Source organism: Belonocnema kinseyi, chromosome 9, assembly GCF_010883055.1.
Source record: "Belonocnema kinseyi isolate 2016_QV_RU_SX_M_011 chromosome 9, B_treatae_v1, whole genome shotgun sequence".
NCBI classification, from domain to species: domain Eukaryota; kingdom Metazoa; phylum Arthropoda; class Insecta; order Hymenoptera; family Cynipidae; genus Belonocnema; species Belonocnema kinseyi.
The window spans coordinates 88,679,862-88,706,726 of NC_046665.1; the positions used below are offsets into that span (position 1 = coordinate 88,679,862).

A 26,865-nucleotide genomic window follows, 5' to 3' on the forward strand; every position below is an offset into this window, starting at 1 on the left:
TTTCTAATTTTAGTTGAAAATTTATCACTTTGATTAAAAATTGAACTTTTTTTTTTGAAAATTTATTTTCTCTTTTCGGAAAATTGAATTATTCCATTTTTTATTAAAAATTGATGTTTTAGTTCAAAAATCTAACTATTCCAGTTAAATATTTCTAACTTTGATTAAAAATTAAATTATTTTGTTGAAATTGTTATTTTTTGGCTGAAAAATAATTTTCTCTTTTCTGAAAATGTATTTATTCCAATTAAATATTTCTAATTGTTATTAAAAATTTTTCACTTTAAATAAAACTTGAACTATTTTGTTGAACATTTTTTGTTCTTTTTTTTTGTTGTTGAAAACTAATTTTCTCTTCGGAAAATTGAATGATTCCATTTTTGATTAAAAACGGATGTTTTAGTTCAAAATTCAACTCTTCCAGTTAAATATTTCTAATTTTAGTCGAAAATTTTGTCACTTTGATTAAAAGATGAACTATTTTGATAAAAATTTATTGTTTTTTTTTTGTGAAAATTATTTTTCTCTTTTCTGAAAATTTAGTTATTTCAGTTAAATATTTCTAATTTTTATTGAAAATTTATCACTGATTAAAAATTTGTTGTTTTTTTAAAATTAATTTTCTCTGTTTGGCAAATTGAATTATTCCATTTTTTATTAAAAATTGATGTTTTAGTTCAAAATTCAACTATTCCAATTAATTATTTCAACTTTTAGTTGAAAATTTATCACTTTGATTAAAAATTGAACTATTTGGATAAAAATTTGTTGTTTTTTTTCGTTGTAAACTAATTTTCTCTTCTGAAAATTTAATTATTCCATTTTTGATTGAAAATGGATTTTTTTTCAGTTTCAAATTCAACTATTTGTTTGAAAATTTGCCCCTTTCAGTTCAAAATTCTACTACTACGTTAAAAATTCATGTATTTTAGGTTTAGTTAAAAACTGATCTTTTTCATAAAAAATTTAACTATTTAGTACGCAGATTAATTTTACCTAAATATGCAAAGAATTTTAATTATAAGAAGATAAAATACGATGAAAGTCAGGGAATTTTTTCCCCAGGATTTGAGTAGACAACACTCTATTTGGAAAATTTCTTCCACTACCCTCCCTTTTTTTTTTTTCAAATTTTCTTGTTGTACCATGGTTTTTCCATTATTCAACACACGTTTCCCTTTTGCTTTTCAGTTTATCTCTGACGCAAACGATGTAATGGACATGCTGCTGAAGACACATTCCGAGGGAAACTTGCCAGACGATGATCCGCAGACAAGTTACTTAATTTCCGCCTGGGCGCGAATCTGCAAAATTCTCGGCAAGCAATTTGAGCAATATTTGCCTCTCGTGATGGGTCCGGTGCTTCGCACTGCTGCCATGAAACCGGAAGTAGCTTTGCTTGACAATGAGGACATGGAGGGAGTCGAGGGTGACCTGGACTGGCAGTTTGTTTCACTCGGCGAACAACAGAACTTTGGAATTAAAACTGCTGGTCTCGAGGACAAGGCATCAGCCTGCGAAATGCTCGTTTGTTATGCCCGAGAACTTAAGGAGGGCTTTGCAGATTATGCGGAGGAAGTTGTGAGACTTATGGTGCCGATGCTCAAGTTTTATTTCCACGACGGAGTGCGAACAGCTGCCGCTGAGAGTTTGCCGTGTTTGCTTGATTGTGCAAAAATAAAAGGTTGGTTCTTTAAAAATAAAAAAAAATTAATAAGAGGGTGTCAAGTATATTGGAAATCCTTGCAGGGTGTGTCTACACTGGGGTGGGCTGAAAAACAAAAAATTATGGAAATGGAAATTGAAACTATATGGAAAAATCGTGTATTAGAACCCTCAAAAAGTAAAAAGAAACAAAAAATATATGTTGACACTGATTGACGAAAGCCTTCAACTGGCACACTATAACTTTTCAGAAATTTATAATTTTCTGTGCGAAAATTGATGATTTCCCAGGCTCATCAATTTTTTTCGAATACATTTCCACCAGTAGGAAAGCCTTTTATACGTGAAATAATTCTTGAACTACTCTAGTAGATTTTAACATTGTTTTTTGAAAACAGGAGTCCATTGAAAATGAATTATCGCCTACAGATTGATAGTAAAAAAGATGCAAAAAAAAAATAGGACGGACATTTAAGACCTTGAGAAACAAAAAAAAATTGACATGCACGGAAATATTGAATCTATGAGAGTAAAACTTTTTTTAAATACATTTTGGGAACGAGAGTGTTGAAAACTTTCGTCAATTTGTGCCTTTTTTTTAATTTTTCAAGGTCTTAATACACTACTTTTCCATATAGTTATATATATATTTTTTCGCGAGCGTGCTTTTTTTTTAAATTGCAATATATAATTAATTAATTATTCATTTATAAAAGTAGCTATATATTACTGTATTTAAATATTTTTTTGAAGACTCGTTTTTTTCTGTTTGAGATTAATTATTATAATTGAAAATTTAACTATTCTATTTTTGGTAAACAATTTTTTTTTAATTTACCAGTTTGCTAGCAATATTTTCTTATGCTTGCAACAAAAATCTTTCAAGGTTAAAAATTCAACTCCGTTGAATTTTTTTTTTTTTTTTAATTAAACTGTTTTTGATTGAAATATCAACTACTTTATTTTTCGTTCAGAATTCATTTTTTTTTTTTTTAATGAAAATTCTATTACTTGGTTAATAGTCAAACCTTTTTGTTAAAAAGTATTTTTTATTATTAAAGGTTCATAATTTCAATTGAAAATTTATTTATTTGGTTGAAAATTGAGCCTGTTTTATTTAAAATTCGTCTATTCTTTGGCTGAAAGTTTATTTTTTTAAATTTGAATTTAATTATTATAGTTGAAACTGTAACTATTTTGTTGAAAATTGTTTTTCAAAATATTTTTTTAAACTGAAAATACAATTATTTCAGTCAAATATGCCAGCACTTTAGTTAAAAATTCATCACTTTAGCTTAAAATTACTTTTTTTCAACTGAAAATGTAACTATTCATTTTTTGATTGAAAAATTATCTTTTTTAGTTGAAATATCAACCTTTTTGGTATAAATTAATTTTCTTTGTTGAAAATTTATCATTTTGGTTTAAAATTCAACTACTCCAGTTGAAGATTCATAATTTTAGTTTAAAATTCATCACTTTGTTGAAAAATGTAACTATTTTTTAACATTAGAAACTATTCTATTTTTGTTGAAGATTGATATTTTTTAATTGAAAATTCATCATTTCAGTTGGAAATTGAACTCATAGAGTTAAAGATTCATCTTTTTAGTTTAAAATTAAACTGTATTTCAGTTGATAATTTATTATTATAGTTAAAAATTTATCAGTTCGTTAAAAATTATTTTTTTGAACCGATCATGTAACTATTCCATTTTTGGTCGAAAATTGATATTTTTAAATTGAAAAACCAAATATATGGTTGAAAATTTGTCTTTTGTAGTTCAAAATTAAAATACTTTTTAGAAAAGCGATGTATTTTGTGAAAAAATTGTGTTTTTTTTTTGTATATAGAAAATTAATCTTTTTGTTTGAAAATTAACCTTTTTCGAAAAAAATTCAAGTATTACAATTAAATATTCATCATTTTAGTTGAAAATGTATCTTTTTGATTTCAAATTCAACTATTTTGTCGATTCATTTTTTACTGCTTATTTTTTTAAAGTTGAAAATTCGTTTTATTTTGGTAGAAAATTATTTTTTGTTAAAAATCGATCTTTTTTACTTGAAAATTTAAATATTCATCATATTGGTTGAAAATTCATCTCTTTGGTTGAACATTAAACAATTTTGTTGAAAATTCGATTTTCTCGTCAATAATTAATTTTTGTAACTGAAAATGTTATTATTTAAATTTTGGATGAAAATTGTTTGATCGATAGTTGATATTTCTTATTTGAAAATGTCTGCATTTTGTTTTAAAGTTCATCTTTTTTAGTAGAAAACTAATTAATTCTCTTGGTAACAAATCCATCCTTTTTGGCTAAAAGTGCAACTTGTTTTGTTTGAGGCTTCAACTATTTTATCGAAAATTAATCTTTTTCGGTTGAATTCAACTATTTTTGGTAGAAAATTCAACCATTTGATTAAAAACTAAAATCTTTATTTGAACATTGAACTATTTGGTAAAAAATTAATTTTCTTAATGAAAATTTCAACTGTTTTTGGTTGAAGTTAAATTATTTGTTTCAAAATTCGACTGTTTGGTTGAAAATTCAATTTTTTGGGTAGAAAATTCCAGTATTTCAACTTTTTTTTATTGAAAATTTAAGTATTCTGTTAAAAAGTTATCCTTTTTTGGTCGAAGATTCAACTGCTTTATTGAACATTGGTTCAATTTGAACAGAAAATTGGTCCATTTTTGATGGAATGTCTTTTAAAAAATTCAACAGTTTGGTTCAAAATTCAACTATTTTTCGCCGCGATAACATGAAAAATCACCAAAAAAATGTTGTTTTGTTTTTTAAACCATAAAATTAGATGTTCGTGGGCATTCTACTATGTTTCGTGAAAAGTATTTTTTCACTGTAAAAAAGGGTATGTGGAAAAATGTATTTTTTTTGTTTTCCTGGAAAATCTAGAATATTGTTAGCGTTTTTGTTTTTAAGAAACAGTAGACACCCTGAATAAAAAAATAATAGATATTTGCACAGAGTGACCGCTGGACCGGGAATTTTTTTAAACCGAGAAATGACAGTAAATTTTTTTTTTACCGGGAATTTTACAAATTTGTAGAAGAAAAATCTGTCCGCGTTCGATGTTTGAAGTTTTTAAATAATTCGTTCAATTTTTATGTATTTCAATTATGCTATTATTTAGCGTACAATGTGTAATTCAAAATTTTTTTACTTTAAAAATTTACCATTTGAAATTTTTATTTCTAAGCTTGCATTTTTAATTTGAAGAATTTGTAAATGCTTTCTTAAAGACTTGAACAAATAAAAAATAAAAGCCTTTCATGTTGAAAATTTGGATAAAATACATTTTTATTTAATAAATAAATACATTTTTTTTAATTTATCTGTACTTTAAGTAATAAAAAGTGAACAAAAACGATTTGACAAAACGATTTTAAACCAGTTCAAAGTTCAAGAATCTTCAGATTTTAACGCTAAAATTTAAACGGTTTCAATTTGGAATTCTTAGTCATTAAACAAATGTGAAAGTGTGACTGAAAGTTTATAAGCTATTTTCCACTTGAAAAGAACTTTATAATAATATATTCTTAATTAAAGGATCTTATTAAATTGAAAATATTGTTTCAGTCTAAAATATTCAATTTTTAATCCTTTCAATTTGAAATTTTTAATAAAAAAAAAGATTAAACTTTGAACGTTAAAATGTTAATTTTTGTATTTGAGAAATGTTTAATTTGTGAGTGAAATTTTTAAATTTTGATGTATAATTTATAAATGACCATTTGTTGAAAAAATTTGAGTAATTTTAAGTGATACTTAGGGAGTTTTAAAAAGATTAAAAATTATCATGCAAATTTTAGAAAGTTTTCTTAAAATCTTCTAGAATATTTTTTGAAAATTTTGTTTTAAATCTTCAAAATATTTTTTAAATATTCTCTTTAAATCATTCATCACAATGAAAAATTATTTTTAATTTCCTTAGGAATCTTAAAAAAATGTTGTTTTTTTGTTCTTTAGTAGCCTTTCACAATTCTTGAAAAGAATCTAATTTTTTTGTTTAAAATCTGCGAAAATCTATATTTTGTTTTATATTAGGCTATGTTCAATTGTTACTTATAAATCCAAATTTTAAAGAATTTTTCTCAAATTTGCAGGATTTTCTGAAAATTCTAGAAAAAGATTCAATTCATTTTGACAGATATTTAAAAGTTCGGAAAAAAATTCCAAAATAATTTTAAATTTAAAACAAATTTAATGAAACAACTTCTAGATTTCTCAAGGTTTTGAAATATGTTGAAGCTTTCTAAGGCTGTTTAAACTATTTAAATTGAAAATAATTAATTTTCTAATTTAAGAAGTATTCAGTTCAAATTTTGTCAATTTTTCAATATTTGATGTTTCTGGCTTAAAATTACTTAAAATTATATAATTTTAAAAATGTTAAAGTTCATTGATTGATTTTTTAATTTAGAGTATTGTGAATGAAAACGTGGATTTATATTTTTTTATATTGAAAAATGTTAGTACCTTCAATTTTATACGCGTAAATGATTGAGTATTTGAATACAAAATTTAATTCAAAACTTTTAAATTTCAATTTTAAAAGTTTAAAATATAACAATTCCAGTTTGAGTGCTTTCATTTGTAGCTCAGTTTTTATTACCTCAAGTGGAATTTTTTTAAGCTTTATTGTTCCATTTGTTTAATTTAATTGATCGTGAAAAATGTTTGCGAACCGGGAAATGGCCGGGAGTTTATTTCGTCGATTAAAAAATTTTGAAATTTATTTGACAGGACCTCAGTATCTTCAAGGTATGTGGGCGTACATTTGCCCCGATCTTTTGAAGGCAATCGAGACCGAACCAGAGTCGGAAGTTTTGCTGGAACTTCTTTACTCGCTCGCCAAGTGCATTGAGACTTTGGGCGCTGGATGCTTGGACACTCAACCGATGGCGGAGCTCTTGAGAATTTTGGACAAACTTCTGAATGAACATTTCGAGAGGGCTGTTCAAAGGCTGGAGAAACGCCAGGACGAAGATTACGACGATGTGAGTTTATAGATTTTTATTTTACTTGCAGGGTGGCGACTTGACCAGGAATTTCATTGATTGGGGGAAAAAAACCAGGAATTTACTTTATTATTTTCATAATTTTGGTCAATTTATAAAAGTGATTTCTTCTTTATTTAAAATTGTGGAGTATTTTTTTTTAAATAAATATAATTCAGATTTAGAAGAAAGTAGTTTAAAAAATCCCTGTTATATTCAGAAATTTGTCACAATTCGTCAAAAATTAAAAAAAAAGAGTAGTTTTTAGGTTTTTTTTTCTGAATTATAATAGAAAATTTTATTATATTAGACATTGTGAATGTATCTTTTTTTGATTAAAAATTCATCTACTTCCAGTTAAAAGTTATCTAAAAATTTATTTTTTGTTTGAAGGTTCATCATTTTAATCAAAAATTCATCTCTTTGAAAATATAACTACTTTGTTGAAAATAATTTTTTAACTAATAATTTAACTTCAGTAGAAAATTCAACTGTTTGTTTGAAAACGTATGTAATTTTGGAAAGTTCGTCTTTATTTGTAGAAAATTAAGGTTTATGATTAAAGATTCATCTTTTTTTGGGGTATAAAATTCACTTATTCCAGTTGAAGATTCATCATTTTAGTTGCAAATTCATAAGTTTGATTGAAAATTATTTTCTCCAACTGAACAATTAACTGTCACATTTTTGGATGAAAATGTATCTTTTCTATTTCAAAATTCAACAATTTGTGTGATAATTTGTCCTTTTCAACTGAAAATTCACGTGTTTTGTAAAAAAAATCCATTTTTTTTTAGAAAATTATTTTTTCTTTGAAATTTAATCTCATTGTTTAAAAATTCTTCTTTTCGATTAAAAATGTAACTATTTCAGTTAAAATATTTATCAATTTAGTTTTCAAAGAAAACATCTCAGATTGGAAATAAAATTAACTTGGTTGAAAGTTAAACTCTTTAAATTTATTCCATTGGTTAAAAAATAGCTACTAAATTTAAAACTTGTTTTTTCTTTGGATGAAAAGGAATTTTTTGCCGAAAATTTAACTGTTTTGTTGAAAACTTCTTTCTTTTTTTGGTTCCAGTTAAATATTCAATAATTTTAGTTAAAAGTTATTCTCTTTGGTTGAAGATAGATTTTTTAAACTTAAAACTTAATTATTTATTTATTTCAGTTTGAAAATTCATCATTTTAGTTTTAAATTCATCAGTTAGATTGAAAATAATTATTTTTTAAACTAAAAATGCAATTTTTTTTCTTGAAAATTCAACCACTTGCTTGCGGTTCAAAGCTAAATTCTTTTATTAAACATTAGTTTTTTTTTGTTGCAAGATTCATCATTTTAATTGAAAATTCCTCTCTTTTTAAAAATGTAACTATTTTGTAGAAAATAATTTTTTTAACCAAAAAATTTAACTATTCCAGTAGAAAATTTAAAACTATTTTGGATGGAAAATTGACCTTTTCTGATTCAAAATTCAACAATTTGGATGTAAATTTGTATTTTTTAAATTAAAAAATCGCGTATTCTGTTTTTAAAAATTCAACTTTTTTGTATAAAATTGACTTATTTGGTAGAAAATGATCTTCTTGTATCAAAATTTTTCATTTTGTTTCAAAATCAAGTATTCCAATTAAATATTCATCATTTTAATAAAAAATTCTTTTCTTTGGTTGGAAAACGAGCTATTTAATTGAAAACTTTTTTTTCTTTGAATGAAAAGAAATTTTTTACCGAAAATTTAACTATTTTATTGAAAATTTGGTTCTTTTTGGCAAATAATTAAATTCTTAACGGAAAATTCGACTATTCGGTTGAAATTGGTATTTTTTATTAAAAATTTTAACTTATTATTTTTTTAAATCATATAATTTGTGGAAAATTCGTCTTTTTTGTAGAAAATTAATATTATTGGTTGAAAATTGATGTTTTTGGTAGGTATATAAAATTCAACTATTTCAGTTGAAGATTTATTATTTTAGTTGAAAATTTATCAGTTTAATTGAAAGTGAGTTTTAAAAAACGACTGTTTTGGTAGAAAGTCGACTTTTTTATAGAAAATAATTTTTTCCTCTGAAAGTTATTCTCATTGTTTAAATATTCTTCCTCTTGATTGAAAAATTAAGTTCATTTTTTTAGTTGAAGTTGTTTCATTGAAGAATTTTTTTTTCTTTGCATGATAAGGACTTTTTTGCCGGAAATTTTCGACTAAAAATATAATTATTCAATTTTTGGTTGAAAAGTTATCTTTTTTATTTGAAAATTTGTCATTTTTGGTTAAACATTAATTGTCATAACTTAATACTTAATCATTTCAGTTTTGGTTGATAATTAATTTTGTTGAAAATTTGACTATTTCAGTTGAAGGTTCATTCTTTTAGTTGAAAATTCATCAATTACCTTTAATAATTTTTTAATTTAAAAATGTAATTTCCATTTTCCGTTGAAAGTTCGTCTTTTTTTGTGTGGTTCAAAATTGTACTATTTGGTTGAATATTTGTCTTTTTTAATAAAAAATTTAATTAGGTCGTTAAAAATTCTTGTGTTTTGTTTAAAAATTCTATTTTATGGTGGAAAATTCATCTTTTTGTTTGAAAATGAATCTTATTGTTTAAAAATTGATCTTTTTTATTAAAAAATCTAGAATTCCTGCTAAACATTTATCATTTAAGTTAAAAGTTCATCATTTGGTTTAAGATTCAACTATTTTAGCTAAAGATTAATTGTCTTTATTTGAAATTTTTTTTTACAATTTTTAGCTCTGTTTTGTTAAAGGATGTTTAGAATGAAGGTCACGAATTAAAATAAATGTTTGGATTTTGCGGCAAGTATGAATATGTTACTTTGAATTTACCAGGAATATAAAAAAAATAAACTTAACCTGGAATTTTTTAAGACTGGGAATTTTATAAATGTTTAGAAGAAAAAAAATCTGTCCAAATTTCTTTGATTTCAACCGTTTTTTAAATAATTTGTTGGATTGTGATCTTTTTCAATTATAATATCATTCAGTTTATAATGCGTAATTCGAAAATCTTTTACTTTAATAATTTTCCATTCAAGTTTTTTAATTTTTAAGCGTAAATTTTAATTAAAGAATTTAAAAATTCAGTTTTAAAAATTTATAAGAATTAAAATTTAGATGTGTTTAAAGTCTAAGCTTTTTGAAAAATTGAACTGTCTTTAAAATTTAAAATGTAAAGAATAATTGATTTTACAAGATGATTTGGAATCAGCTCACAATTTTAGAATTAACAGATTTTAACGTTAAAATTAAAACTGTTTCAATTGGAAAGTCTTATTAGTTAAACAAACGCAAACGCCCGATTCAAACTTTACAAACTATTTTTAATCTTAAAATAGCTTCAAAATAATATATTTATAATCAAAGGATTTTATTACATTAAAAATATTATTTCAGTCTAAAATATTCCATTTTTAAACAATTCTATTTGAAAATGTTCACTTAAGAAAAATAACAATGACTTAATATTTAGAAATATCGGACTTTTCATTTAAAATCAGTAATTATTAATTAAATATTCAAAACGAAACAAAAAAAGAAACGTTCAACGTTACAATTGTAATTGTTCGATTTAAAAAAAAATTTATAAGTAAAATTATTGAATTTTATTCAATATTTATTCAATATTCGAGAAAATATAGATTTTGTCAGATGTAGACAAAAAATTATAAGCTTTTTAGGCATTTTGAAAGGTTTCAGAAGAATAAAAAAACATTTTTATAGAAAAATTAAAATTGAATTTCTATTTCGGAAAATCAATTTGAAGATAATATTTAAAAAGATTTGCAAAATGAATTTGGAGGATTTTAAGGAAATTTTTTCAATTTCGCAGGATTTAAAAAAAATCTGTAAAAAAAATGTTGGATACATTCGAATAATTTTAAAGGATGTTTAGAAGTTCTGAAAATTTTTAAATAATTCAAAATTTGCAAAAATGTAAAACAACATGTAATAAATGCTTCAAGATTTTAAAATAAAACTTTGAAGCATTTTAAGGATTATTAAATTATTTAAAATGAGAATAAATTTTAATTTAACAAGTGTTCAGTTTATAGAAAAAATTTAATCGTTCTATTTTTAATGTTTCTAGCCTGAAATGTTTAAAATGATATAATTTTGAATAATATTGAACTGCATTGATTGATTCATCAATTTAGAGCATTGAAAATGATAACGTGGATTCATACTTTTGGAAGTGATTTTCAATCTTTGAACTCTATAATTTATAAAATTTTATATTTTTAATTTGGCAGTTAAACTCTATCGAAATTCAAATTATTCAGTTGAAAAGTGTTAGTAGCTTTCATTTTACATGTCTAAATTATTCAGGGTTTGAATACAACATTTTTGAATTAAAGAATTTTTAAACTTCAGTTTTCAAAGTTAAAAATTTAAGAGATCCACTTTGAGTGCTTTAATTTGCAGCTTTATTTTTATTACCTCATTGAAAAATGTTTGGCTTTAGAGTTTGATTTTTTAAATTTCATTGACCTTGAATAATGTTTGCAAAACGGGGGGAAAAAAAACTGGAAATGACCGGGAATTGTTTTCTTTCATTAAAAGGGCCACTCTGCAGTAAGGAATTTTTAATTTTCGCAAAAAGAAAAAAAAATATCGTTTGCAATTGTAGGTGGTTGAAGAGCAACTCGCCGACGAAGACAACGAGGATCTTTACACTTTAAGCAAAATAGCTGATATTCTTCATGCACTCTTTATAACTCACAAATCTGCCTTTTTTCCATTCTTCGATCAAATTTGCGGCCACTTTGTGAAACTGTTGGCACCAGAGCGCGCCTGGTCCGACCACCAGTGGGCGTTGTGCGTTTTTGACGATGTGATCGAGTACGGGGGTCCCGACTGTGTGAAATATCAGGAATTCTTTCTGAGGCCGATGATTCAGTATGTGAGTGACACTTCGGCGGAGGTGAGACAAGCGGCTGCCTACGGCTGTGGTGTTTTGGGACAGTTTGGAGGCGAGGCGTTTGCTCAAGCTTGCGCGGAAGCTTTGCCAAGGTTGGTGGAAGTTATCAGCGATCCGAAATCGAGAGCCCCGGAAAATGTCAATCCAACGGAAAACGCCATCTCGGCTGTCACGAAAATTCTCAAATTTAACAGTTCCGCCATCAACGTCGATGAAATGCTTCCGCACTGGTAAGAATCCATTTTTGTACTTTGATTTGGCGAGATTTTTATTGCAATTTAGAGGGTGGCGCCCGCTGGAACAGGAAAACCGGGTTAATGACAGTGAATTTATTTTTGTACCGAGAATTTTACAATTTTGTAGAAATAAACAAAATCTGTCCAACTTTCTTTGACTTTAACCGTTTTTTATTATTTTTTTTTTAATATAAATAAATTAATGATTTTTAAAATAAAATTGTACTTGAGATTTAATAAGTGAATAATAATTGTCAGGTGGCCACTGGATCAGGAAATGACCGTGAATTTACTTTATGACCGGAAATTTTACACATTTTTAGAAGAAAAAATCCTTCCAATTTTGATTTCAACCGTTTTCAAAAATAATTAGTTTAATTTTGATATTTTCCATTATTTCATTTTTCTAATTTTCCATTTTAGATTTTAAGCCGTACATTTCAATATAAGAATTTCAAAATGCAGTTTTAAAGACTTAAATAAAAATTAGAAGCATTTGTAATCTAAAATTTTTTATAAAAACATTTTTAGTTGATCAACTGTGAACATAAATCAATTTTTTTTAAAATTATAATTGTACTTTAAGATTTAAAAAGTAAACAATAATTTTAATTATAACGTTAAAAATTAAACTGTTTTAATTGGAAAGTCTTATTGGTTCAAAAAATGTGAATGCCTTATTGAAACTTTATAAACTATTTTATTTTACTTAATATTTAAAAATATCTGACTGTTAATTTAAAATCATTGATTATTAATTAAATATTAAAAACTAAACTTTGAACGTTACAATTTTAATTGTTCTGTTATGTCAAATTGTTAAATTTAAATGTATAAATAACAATTGAACACCTTTTAGTCTTAGAAAAAATTCAAGTGTGTTGAAGAGATATTTAGAAGATTTGAAAAAATTGTAAATTAATTTAAAATTTGAAATGATTTTTTTTTAAAATAAACTAATTTTAAGAGAATATTTAAAAATATTTATATCCACTTACAAAATTAAAAAAAAATGAATGTGGAAGATTTTAAGAAAATTTATTTATTTGGCATAATTAAAAAAAATTAATTTGAAAAATGTAAAAGACCATGTAGATGTTTCTAGATTTTAAATTAAAATTTCGAAGCATCTTGTTTATTTTTAAACTTTTTTAAAATAAAAATAGTTTAACTTTTAATTTGAATAGGGAACTTACAATTTCTTACAAATTTATATTGGAACTGAAATTTATCCAGAATAAGAATAATTCTCGAAAAATGTTCGAAAAGAAACAAAATTCTGAATTGGAAAATTTAATTTTTCCAAAGAATTTTGATTCTGAGTTAAGACAGGGAATTTTCAAATTTTAACCAATTCTGACTTGAAACTGATATCTATCCAAAAGAGTTAAAAATTGGCTTGGAAATGAGAATTAGAAAATTTAAATAAATTCCAAGCTCGAACAGGGCATTTTTTACAATAATGAATTCTAACAAACGGAATATTTTTGAAAATAATTATGATTTGGAACAGGAAATTTCACAGAAAAATTCTAATTCTTAGTTGAAATGTAGAATTTTCGAAAGTATTAAAATTCCGGATTGGAACAAGGAATTTTCAATTTTTAATTAAATTTAAGTTGGAACTTGAATTTATCTAGGAGAATGATATTTCTTAATGGAAAAATGAATTTTTTTAACAAAATTATAATTCTGGATTGAAACGAGGTATTTTCGAGAAAAAATTTAATTATAAATTGAAACGAAGAATTTTACAAAAAAATCTAATTCTTACAATTGGTTAAAAATTGAGAATTTTCGAAAAGAATTAAAATTGTAAATTTAAGCAGGCAATTTGTCGAAAAAAATTAATCTGAATCTTTGACTTCTACAATTAATAAAAGTTGAAAAAAATGTTATTTGGCAGTTTAACTGCATTAAATTTAAAATTGCTCAGTTAAAAAGTTTTAGTAGCTTCGATTTTTTATGTGTAAGTTATTGATCATTTGAATACAAAATTGTTGAATGAAATAACTTTAAAAATTTAATTTTCAAAGTTTAAAATTCAAGAGTTTCACTTTGAGTGATTTCATTTGCAGTTCACTTTTTATTTCTTCGAATGGAACAATTTTCAGATTTAGTGTTCGTTTTTTTAAATATCATTGACCGAGAAAAATTCTTGGGAACTAGGAAATAACCGGTAAATGCCGGGAATTTTTTTCTTTAAATAAAACAGTCACCTTGAATTTATTGATTCAAGACGATTAGGAATCAGTTCACAATTTTAGAATTTTCAGCTTTTAATGTTAAAGATTAAACTCCTTTAACTAGAAAGACTGATTGAAACTTTATAAACTATTTTCAATTTTAAAATTACTTCAAAGTAATATATTTATAATTAAAGGCTTTTATTAAATTTCAAATATTATTTCAGTAGAAAGTATTACATTTTTAAACTATTCAATTCGAAATCTATCAATTGAGAAAAAGAACAATTACTTAATATTTAGAAATATATGACTGATAATTTAAAATCAGTAATTATTAATTAAATATTCAAAAGTGAACAAAACAACTAAATTTTAATCGTTATAATGTTAATTGTTCTATTTAAAGAAAAAATATATTTAGAAACAGTACGAAACAATTAATAACTAATTAAAATTTTGAAATGATTTCAAATAATTTAAACAAAGTTTCTACGTGTGCCGATAAAATCCGACTGTTCGTAACAAAATTTCGGTGCAAATAGTCCACGGCCACAAAAAGTTTAGAAAATTTTCAAAAATTTTGAAAAACTTCAGAAGGCAGGATTTAAAAAAATTTTGCAGACAAAATTCGAATCATTTTAAAAGATGGTTAGAAGTTCTGAAAAATTTTTAATAATTTAAAATTTGAAAAAATTGTCAAACATGTAAATATTTCAAGACTTTGAAATAAGATGTTGAAGCACTTGAAGGATTTTCAAACTATTTAAAGTAAGAATAACTTTCAATTTAAAAAGTGTTAAATTTATTTAAAAAATGTAATCGTTCTATTATTAAGATTTCTAGCTTAAAATTTCTTAAAATGTTTAAATTAAAAAAAAGTTTTTCTTTCATTTCTAGTAGTTGATAATTTAATTATCATTTTTCTCCTATTTGGAATTTTCATCAGTAAAATTTTTAAAATTAGAAAGTTTAACTCTTTGAAATGGAGAAGAAAAATTAATTTTGAATTGCCAATACTTTTATTTATAACTATTGAAAATTGAAGAAAATTAAAATTTCAAAATTTGAATTTTTTTCTTTGATTAAAAAAACCACACTGAATTTAATAATTAAAATATTATAATATGATATATAAATTAATAGATTAATTGAAATTTCACGTGTTTCTAAAAATACAACTACTTTGTTAAAAGTCAATTTTCCAACAAAAAATTGATCTATTCTAGTAGGAAATTTAACTATTTTCTGAAATTCCTATTTTTGTTGTTGTTAAGAATACTATTTTTAAAGGCAAATTAAACTATTTTATTTTTTGTTGAAATTCGATCTTTTTTGGATGAAATTTCAACTATTTTTTTGTTTTGTTTAATTCATGTAATTTGTGGAAAATTCGTCTTTTCTTGTAGAAAATTTATCAGTTTGGTTAAAACTTAATTTTTTCAACTGAAAATTTAACCGATCCACTTTGAGATTATGAATTTGTTAATCTCATTGTTTAAAAATTCTATTTTTTTTGTTGAAAAGTGAGATATTTGGTTAAAAATTATTTTTTCTTTGGATGAACAGAAATTTTCATACTGAAAATTGTACTTTTTTTATTGAAATTTTGTTTGTTTGAAAATAATTTTTTTCCCTTAGCTGAAAATGAAAATATTCCATAATTTTATTTAAAAGTTCATCTCTTTAGTTGAACATACATTTTTTATTACAAATTTAATTAGCCCACTTTTTGTTGAAAAATAATCATTTTTGTTTGAAAATATGTATTTTTTGGTTGAACATTGATTCTCTCAAATTAAAATGTAATTGTTTAATTTTTGGTTGACAATTTATTCCAGTTGAGGATTCATAATTTTAGTTAAATAGTGATAAGTTAAGATGCAAATTAATTTTTTTTTCTAGTTAAATAATTCGTTTATTTTGTTTAAAAACTGTATTTTGCTATATAAAATTAATGTTATTGTTTAAAAATTCATTATTTTAGTTGAAAACTTATAATTTTATTTCAAACTTCATTTATTTTGCAATTTTTTCCTCTGTTCTGTTAATGAATGATTATAATGAAGGTCATAATTTAAAATAAATATTTGCGTTTTGCAACAAATATAATTGTTACTTTTAATTGACCAGGAAAATGGAAAAACTTGAACTCTAAAATAAACTGTTTTAACTGAAAATTTAATTACTTCAATTAAATATTTCATCATTTTAGTTTGAAGCAAAAATTATCTATAGTTGAAAATTGTTTTATGTAACTGAAATTAACTTTCTTGGTTGAATGTTCATGTTTTTCATTAATAATTTCACTATTCCAGTTAAAGATTAATAATTTTATTTGGAAATTCATCTTTTTGATTGAAAATTCGACTACATGGTTTAAATTTGTACTCGTTCCTTTAGGTTTTATTATTAATATTATTAAATTCGTCCCTTTTATTTAAAAATAAACATTTTTAACTGAAAATGTAACTAGTCCGGTTAAATATTTCGTCATTTTAGTTTTAAAAATCCTCTTTTTTGTTGAAAGTTAATTTTGATATCTGAAAATTTACCTGTTCAGTTTTTGGTTATAATTTTTTTTTTTTCGTTGAAAATTCATCTTTTTTAGTTGAAAATTTAACTTCTTGGTTGGATTTGCTTGAAAATTCCTCAGTTTCGTTGCAGTTTTCTTTCTTTCTAGACTGAAAAATCTCAGTTGAAAATTCAACTATTTGGTCGAAAGTTAAATTCTTTTGCTACACATTCAGTTTCTTTTTTTTTATTCAAAGATTCATAATTTTAAATGAAAATTTTAATTTTTTTCTGTCTGGGAATTCATTTTTTTAACGTAAAATTTAACTATTCTAGATGAATTCATAATTTTAATTGAAAATTGATCCTTACGGCTGAAAATTCTACTATTTCAATTCTTCACTTTGCTTTGGTTGGAAATTTAATTCTTTTGTTGAAAATTTGTGCTTATTTTCGGTTTAAATGATTTTTTAAAAGTGTAAATGTAAATATTAAATTTTTAGTTGAAAATGTATCTTTTTCAGTTGCAAATTCAACCATTTGGTTGAGAATTCATCTTTTTTAGTTAAAAATGTATATATTTATAGATATAGAATTTATATTCATAGAATATAATTTCCTATTTTTGTAAAAATCTCTTTATTTTCCCTATTTTTATGGGATTTTTTCACGTAAAATATTTTTTTTTCTTGTTTAACACTCAAAAATATTCGATACGTATTTTTTTGTTTCAGTCTTGACACGCCGCAAAGTTTTTGAAAAAATAAAAAAACAAAACAAATTATTTTTATAAAAAGTACCTTTTTTCAATTGCTTATCCTACAATATTAAACAAGGACATGAAAATTCATACGGAAGATAAAATGTTGGGCCTTTTCCTCAACTTTCAAATGAAGTATACTAAAATCCACTTTAAGGGTTTATTTATTAATATAAATCAAATATTTATGAACGAATAGATATTTTTCCAATGTGGACCTGTTTTTTAAATTTATTTTTATTTTTTATTTTAAAGAGTGGACTAAACGTTTTTCTTGGTCTGATAAAAGTTTGTGAGTTGGTAGTCAAATACTTTCGAAGCAATGAATTTTTGAATAGCAATACATTATTTTGTATATGTTAAATTAACAATATAAAATTATAACATTTATTCATTTATTTAGTCCACTCTTTAAAATAAAAAATAAATAAATGATAAAAACAGGTCCAAATTGAAAAAAATCTATTTGTTTATAAATATTTCATTTAAATAATTAAATAAACAATTCAAGTGGATTTTAGTATATTTTATTTTAAATTTGAAGGAAAGCCCCACATTTTGCCTTCAATATGAATTTTCATCTCCTTGTTTAATATTGCAGTATAAGCAATTGAAAAACGTACTTTTTATGAACACAAAACTAAAAAAAAAATGTCTCGAATACTTTGCGTGTCATATTGAAATGAAAAAATAAGTATCTAATATTTTTTTAGTGTTAAACAAGAAAAAAAATATTTACGTAAAAATAAGTGTGGATGGCGAAATTTATATACATACTTCGATTCGATTGTTAAAAAAAGCGAAATATTATACTCGTAAAAATCCCTGGGTATAAACTACCCGGAGTGTAGTGTTATTAGTATTGAGACATTAGGTCTTAGTTTTCGATCGAAATTGGAAATGAAAAAAAAAAGTATTAACTGTTTTTGATTATTTGTCGGATATTAAATTTTGGAATTGAATTGTGTGGTTCAGGCTCTCTTGGCTGCCAGTTGTGGAGGATGAAGACGAAGCACCTCATGTGTACGGATATCTTTGTGACTTGATAGAAGCAAATCATCCTGTAGTTTTAGGAATTAACAATGCTAACCTACCGAGACTAATCAGCTTCTTTGCGGAAGCACTTCACAAAGAAGCGATCCCCGCTGCGAATCCAGTTATGGCAAGAGTTGTCGGTATAGTTAGGCAAATTCAGGTGAGTTGAGAAATTTATAAAAAAATTTATATACAAATTTTCACAAACACTTGAAAAAATTTTCAACATTTCAAAATACAGTCAAACTCGGACGTGGCGCGCACAAAGATTTGACATTTTTTCGCTGACTTTTAGAAGATTTCAATAATTACAAAGGATTTCAGGATTTCTCAAGATTTTCACGAATATTTCTTCTAACGATAATTGCAGATTTTTCAAAAGTTTGATAAGATTTGAAAATACTTTAAAAGATTTCAAAGTATTTCACAATGATTGTAAGATGGTAAAATCTTGAAATGATTTGACAATGATTTTTAAGATTAATTTTTTTAGAAGCTTTCAGTAATTTCAAAAGAAAGATGTTACAAAGATTTCATGATTTGAAAATAATTTCAGGATTTCACGAAGATATAGCAAAGATTTTGAATATTTGCAAATTTTTCAAAGATTTCATGGAAATTTCAAAGATTTAAAATATACAAAAATGTTTTACTGGTCTAAAAATACTTCAGAAGATTCTAAAATAGTTTAGAAATTTTTGAAGATTTGAAAATAGTTCACGAAGCTGGTGAGATATGAAAATATTCAAAAGATTTGACAAAGATTTTAAAGATAAAATTTGTTTTCCACGATATTATAGTTTCATAATATTTCACTATGATCTTAAGATTATAAATTTTTTCAAATATTTCACGAAGATTTAAAATATTTGAAAATGTTGTCCAAGATTGGATGAAGGTTACAAAAATGTGAAAATATTCCAGATAATTCCAAAAGGTATCACAAAATTTCAATGATTATTAAAGAATTTGACTGATTAAAAAATATTTCACAAAGATTAAAATCGATTCTAAAAATTCAAACAAATTTCACGAAGATTTCGCAAAAAGTTTTAATGTTAGACAATTTTTCAAAATTTTTTTGAAAATTTCAAAAATTTTACTGTTCAAAAAATACTTCAGAAGCTTTGAAGAAAGTTTAGAAAATTTCAGATTTCAAAATGTTTCAGAAAGATGGTAAGATTTGACAAATATTTTCAAGATTAATTTTTTCTGAAGATTTCAATAATTTAAGAAGGTTTCAAGATTTGAACATTTTTCAAAAGATTTCGCGAAAATTTCAAAATATTGTAAAATTTGAAAATCTTCAAAAGATTTCACAAAGATTTTAAAGTTTATTTTTTTTTCGACGATTTTAATAATTTTAAGAGATTTAAACAAATTTTCGCGAAGATAGCAAAATATTTCACAAATATTTTAAGATTAAAATTTGGTTAAATATGAAAAAGATTTGAAAGTTAAATATTTTTTCGAGAATTTCACAAAGATTTGAAATTTTTTAAAAAATACCATGAAAATTTCAAAGATTTGAAAATATTCCAGAAGGTTCTAAAAGATTTTAGAAAATTTCAAAGTTCTCATAGATTTCGAAATATTTCGCAAAGATTTGAAAATTTCACGTAGAATTTAACAAATTTCAAAGATTTAGCAAATTTTAATAATATATCAAACATTTCAAATATCCCAAAATATTTCACAGGTCTAAAAATATTTTAGAAATTTTCAAAGATTTCCAAATAGTTCACAAAACTTGTTAAATTTGGAAAACATTGAAAAGATTTGATAAAGATTTTTAAAATAAAATTTGTTTTCTATAATAGCGGATAATAGTATAGTTTCAAAATATTTCACAATGATCTTAAGATTTTAAAATTTTTCAAAAGATATTACGAAGATTTCAAATATTTGAAAATTTTGTCCGAGATTTGACGAAGGTTTGAAAAATTTGAGAATATTTAAGATAATTCTAAAAGATTTCACAAAATTTCAATAATTATTAAAGATTTTACTGATTTAAAAATATTTCACAAATATTCAAATCGATTTTAAAGATTCAAACAAGTTTAACGAAGATTTAACAAAGATTTGGAATGTTTCACAATTTTTCAAAAAGTTCATGAAAATTTCAAAGATTTTAAAATGTTTCACAAAGCTGGTAAGATTTTTAAATCTTCCAAATATTTTAAAGATTAATTTTTTCCAAAGATTTTAACAATTTAAAAAGATTTCAAGATTTGAAAATTTTTCAAAAGATTTTGCCATGATTTCAAAATATGTCACAAATATTGTAAGATTTGAAAAAGATTTTAAAGATTAATTTTTACCGAATATTTCAATCATTTTAAAAGATTAAAAAAACATGTCATGAAGATTGAAAAATATTTCTCAAATTTTGCAAGATTAAATTTTTTTTATATATTACAAAGATTTAAAAGTTTTATATTTTTTCGAAGACTTCATGTTTTAACAATTTGTCAAAAATTTAAAAATGTTTAAAAAATTTCAAAGATTTGAAAATATTCCAGGTGATTCTAAAAGTTTTTAGAACATTTCAAAGATTTCATAGATTTCAAAATAGTTCACAAAAATTGGAAAATTTTCCTAAAATTACACGTAGAATTGAACAAATTTCAAAGATTTAGCGAAATCTAATAATTTATCAAAAATTTCAAGGTTTGAAAGTTTTTCAAATATTTCAAGAAGATTTATAAAGATTTATAAAGATTCCAAAATATTTTTTCACAGATTAAAAAATATTTCAGAAGATTTTATAAAGTTTTAAAGATTTGAAATTATTTCACAAAGATTTTAAAGATTACATTTTTTTCTCGAAGTTATCAAAATTTCTGAAAGATTTCAAGATTAGAAAATTGTTCGAAAGATTTCACGAAGGTTTCAAAGTATTTCGCAAAATTGTAAGATTAAAATATTTGTCTATGATTTAACAAAGATTTAAATAATTTGAAATTTTTACAAAAATTTCTTGACTTGGAACATTTTTCAATGATTTCAGGAAAATTTCACAGATTTAAACAAAATTCAAGATTTAAAAATTTGTCAAAGATTTCATAGATTTAAAAATATTTCACAAGATTTAAAAAATTTAAACTATTTCACGAAGATTTTAAAAGATTTAATAGCAAACATTAGCAAACATTAAGCAAACATTAAGAAATTTTTTAATATTTCAAAAATTCCAATGATTTTATTAATTTTATTTAAAAAAGATTTGGATGCTTTTACAAAGATTTCAATAATTTCACAAAAATTTAACAAACGGTTTTAATCATTTGCAAATATGTCCAAAAATTTCATGATTTGAACATTTTTCAAGGATTTCAGGAAAATTCTTGATTAAAATAATTTCACAAATATTCTCAAGAGTTAATGATTTCACCAATTTTTCAAAAATGTCACGAAGGCACGAATTCCGAATAATAATTTTTAATTCCGATAATATTACGAATATTATCAAGTTTTTTTTCTGGATTTTGATTTTAATAACAATTTTTAAGAAAACAAAAGAGGTCCATAGACAGTCAGCAATTGAGTTTGAATTCTAAATTCAAGGGCGTTACATCTGTGGCAGAGAATTTGGCGAACCTGATATTTTCATTCTGTTGTATTAACAGTTTGAATTTTGGAAAGTTTGTCAAGTGTTCCGGGAGTTGTTTGTAATTTAATTTAAATTGCATTTATGGACCTGGAACAAACAATCATATCAAGTGCTTATTTATTTCTAAAACAGAAACATTACAAAAATAATAAATTTGCAAATTTTTTAAATTTTTGACAAAACTTCCTGAAAACCTTGAAAAATGTTCAAATCGCGAAATCTTTGAAAAAATTTAAAATGATTAATATCTGTGTCAAATCTTATTTGCAAATCTTTAAAATTTTTGACAAAACTGACTGGAAACCTTGAAAATTTTTCAAGTCGCGAAATCTTTGTGAAATCTTTGTGAAATCTTTAAAAAAATTCAAAATTATTAATATCTGTGTCAAATCTTTAAAAAAATCCAAATCTTATTTGCAAATCTTTAAAATTTTTGACAAAACTTCCTGAAAACCTTGAAAATTTTTCAAATCGCGAAATCTTTGTGAAATCTTTGAAAAAATTCAAAATTATTAATATCTGTGTCAAATCTTTAAAAACAATTCAAATCTTGTAATCTTTGTGAATTATTTTGAAATTTTTGCAAAGTTCGTGAAATCTTTTTAAAAATGCTCAAATCTTAAAATCTTTGTGAAATTATCTAAATCTTCGGAAAAAATTCATCTTTAAACTGTTTGTTAAATATTTTGAAGATTTAAAAATCTTACAATCTTTATGAAATATTTTCAAGTCGGGACATTTCTGAAATCTTTAAAATTTGATAAATTTTTTAAAACACTTCTGAAATATTTTCTAATTATCTGAAATATTTTGGAACATTTGAAAGATTTGAAATTTTCACGAAATCTGAATAATTTTCAAATATTTGAAATCTTTAAAACATTCTTGTAATCTTTGAAATAATTTTCAAATTTCAAAAATCTTCGCTATATCTTTTCAAAAATGTTTAAATCTTAAAATGTTTGTGAAATATTTTGTAATTATTGAAATCCATCGGAAATTTAAAAAAAATCTTTGTCAAATATTTTCAAATCTTTGCTAAATCTTTAAAACCTTTTTAAATCTTTGTGAAGTATTTGAAATCTTAAAATTTTTAAATCATAAAATCTTTGTGAAATCTTCGCGACAATTTGAAATTATTAAAATCTTTGTCAAAGTTTCGTGGTATCTTTTAAAAAATATTCAAATCTTAAAATGTTAGTGAAATTGTTTTAAATTATTAAAATCATCGAATTTTTTTATATCAAATCTTTTGAATGTTTTTAGACATTGTGAAATATTTTGAAATATTTGAAATTTTCTAACCTTTTTTAGAATTTTCTGAAATATTTGGAAATCTGTGAAATATTTTGCAGCATTGGAAACCTTTGAAATTTTAATAAAATCTTTGAAAATTTTTTAAATATTTAAAGTCTCTTAAATTTTCGTGAAATCTTTTGGAATCTTTAACATCTTTTTAAGTCTTTGAGAAGTATTTTAAATCTGCAAATTTTTAAAATCATGAAATCTTTATGAAATCTTCCCAAAAATAAAAAATTATTAAAATCTTTGTCAAATCTTTAAAAAAAATTCAAATCTTGTAACATTTGTGAATTATTTTGGAATTTATGAAAGCTTCGTGAAATTTTTTTAAAAATGCTTAAATCTTAAAATATTTGTGAAATTATTGAAATCTTCCAAAAAAAATTTTAATTTTTAAAATCTTTGTCAACTATTTGGAAAATTTTCAAATCTTACATGCTTTATGGAATATTTTGAAATCTTTGAAATTTTAGTAAAAAAAAACCTAATCTCATTCGAAAAACTTTTAAATCTTTGTGAAATCTTTCCAATTTTTGTGAAATCTTTCGAAGATTATCAATTCTTATAATCTCTGTGATATATTTTAAAATATTTAAAACTTTCAGAGTACTTTAAATTCGTGGATATGTCTTGAAATATTTTAAATCCTTGTAAAATATTTTTAAATCAGTGAAATCTTTCAGTATCTTTGAAGTTTTGTGATTACTTTTGGAATTAACTGCAATATTTTGAAATCATTCAAACCGTCTTGAAACCTTTGACAAAATTTTCAAATTTGTAAAATCGTCGTAACATTTTTTCAAAAATGTTCAAATCTTAAAATGTTTGTGAAATCTTTTGTAATTTTTGAAATTCATTGAAAAAAATTGTGTTATTTTTTTAATTCTTTGTCAAATATTTTGAAGATTTTTAAGCCTTGTGAAATATTTTTAAATCATTGCAATTTTGTGGACTGGAAATTTGTTGGAATCTTTAAAATCTTTTTAAGTCTTTGAGAAGTATTTGAAATCTGAAAATTTTCGAATCATGAAATCTTCGTGAAATCTTGGCGAAAATGTTAAATTATTAAAATCTTTGTCAAATTTTCGTAATATATTTTCATAAATATTGAATTCTTAAAATGTTTGTGAAATTATTAAAATCATCGAATTTTTTTATATCTCAAATCTTTTGAAGATTTTCAGACATTGCGAAATATTTTTAAATATTTGAAATTTTCTAAACTTTGAGAATTTTCTGAAATATTAGGAAATCTGTGAAATATTTGGAAGCATTGGAAACGTTTGAAATTCTCATGAAATCTTTGAAAAATTTTCAAATATTTAAAGTCTGATAAATCTGCGTGATATCTTTTGGAATCTTTAAAATTTTTTTAAGTCCTTGAGATGTTTATGAAATCTGCAAATTTTTGAAATCATGAAATCTTTGTGAAATCTTCGCAAAAATTAAAAATTATTAAAATCTTTGTCAAATCTTTGATAATAATAATTGAAATGTTGTGAAATACTTTTAAATCCGTGATATCTTTGATATTGTTCAACATTTTATAATATCTTTTGGAATTATCTAAAATTTTTTTTCAGATCTTTGAAACCTTCGTGAAATCTTTAAAGAATTTTTTCTAGTCTTTGAAATCTTTTAAAATGATTAAAATCTTCATGAAATTTTCGAAAAATTTAAAATCTTTCAAGTGTTTGAAAAATTTGCAATTCATACAATCTTTGTTAAATATTTTTGAACCTTCTGAACTATTTTAAATTCTTAAAAATTTTTCAGAATATTTAAAAATCTGAAATCTTTGAACATTTTTCAAATCTTGATATCTTTGTGAAATGTTCCTGAAATCCTTTTAAAAATTCCTAGTTATTAAAACCTGTTTAAAATTTTTTTTTTAAATTACAAATCTTACTATCTTTGTAAAAGATAGAAAGAAAAAGATTTTCAAATCTTAGGAGCCTTTTGAAGCCTGGAAGTTTTCTAAAATTGTTTGAAGAATTGTTAAAACTTGAAATGTTTTGAAATTATGGAAATTTTCAAAGAAAAAGTAATCTTTAAAGTCTTTGTCAAATATTTTGAAGATTTTCAAATCTTAAAGAAATCTTGTGTTACATTCTGAAACCTATGAAATTTTATGAAATATGAACGATTTTCAAATATTTAAAAAATCTGTACTCTAAATCGTAAAATTTTTGTGGAATCTTCGCCAAATCTTTGATAATCTTTGAAATTTTGTGAAATATTTTGAAACCTTAGAGAATACTAAAAAACAAAAAGATGATCGTTTTGGAATATTTTAAATCTTTGTGAAATATTTTTAAATTAGTAAAATATTTAATAATCGTTTTAATTTTATCTGTTGGAATTATCTACAATATTCTTAAACTTTTAAAAACTTTGTGAAATCCTTTAAAAAATTATCATATCTTGAAACCTATGAAATTTTGTGAAATTATTGAAATTGAAAAAAAAATCTTTTAATCTTTGTTAAATTTTTTGAAATTTTACGAATCTTACAAGCTCTGTGAAGATTTTTGAAATCTTGAAAATTTTCTAAACTCTTTTAGTATCTTCTCAAATATTTTTTAATCTGTAAAATTTGTTGAAGTCTGTGAAAGCTTTGTAAAATATTTGAAAGATTTCCAAAACTTGAAATATTTTGAAATTATTGAAATCGTCGAAAAAAAATTAATTTTTAAAGTCTTCGTCAAATATTTTGAACATTTTTAAATCTTAAGAGCGTTGTGAAATATTTTAAAATCTTTGAAACCTTCTTAAATCTTTGAGAACCTTATCAAGTATTTAGAAATCTTTTATGTTTTGAAATATTTTAAAAGTTTGTGAAATATTTTTTAAATCAGTGAAATCTTGGATAATATTGGAAATTTTTTGATATTTTTTGCATTTACCTGCAATATTTTGAAATCTTTAAAGCCTTCGTGAAATCTTTGGCAAAATTGTCAAACTTTTGAAATCTCCTGATATCGTTTGAAACAATTAAAAATTTTTAAATCTTTGTGAAATCTTTCGAAATCATTGAATCACCAATAAAAATTCGTATCTTTAAAATCGTCAAATCTGTTGAAGATTTCCAAGCTTTGTGAAATATTTTGAAATATTTGTAAGTTTCGAAACTATTTTAGAATCTTCTGAAATATTTTTTAGTTCTGTGAAATATTTTTAATTCTTGGAAATCTTTTAAAAACGTTTAGAATATTTTGAAATATGAAATCTTCGTCAAATTTTAGAAAAAATTTAAAATCGTGATATCGTTGTTCTAATTTATTTCTAAACGAGAAATATTACAAAATTAATAAATTTTCAAATCTTTTTAAATCTTTCTGAAGTCCTTGAAAAATGTTCAAATTGTGACGTTTTGAAAAAAATTCAAATCAGTAAAGTTTTTCTCAAATATTTGATAATCATTGAAATTTTTTGATATATTTTGAAAAATTTGATCTATCTTTCGGAATTATCTAAAATATTTTTAAATCTTTGTAACCTTCGTAAAATCTTTAACAAAAGTTTTAACTCTTTGAAATCTTTTGAAATTATTTAAATCTCCATGAAATTTGCGAAAAATT

At 23.3% G+C, this 26,865-nt stretch overlaps 1 protein-coding gene across 1 annotated transcript in view; it reads left to right on the forward strand.

The window, feature by feature from the left end:
* The window catches only part of LOC117180844 (importin-5), a 68,278-nt gene that overhangs the window by 36,766 nt on the left and 4,647 nt on the right, over positions 1-26,865 (forward strand). Inside the window, exons 9-12 of the mRNA XM_033373379.1 lie at positions 1,192-1,684; positions 6,438-6,691; positions 11,345-11,865; positions 18,307-18,526. Coding sequence (XP_033229270.1) covers positions 1,192-1,684; positions 6,438-6,691; positions 11,345-11,865; positions 18,307-18,526 — 1,488 coding nt within the window. The remainder of the gene's footprint in view (positions 1-1,191; positions 1,685-6,437; positions 6,692-11,344; positions 11,866-18,306; positions 18,527-26,865) is intronic.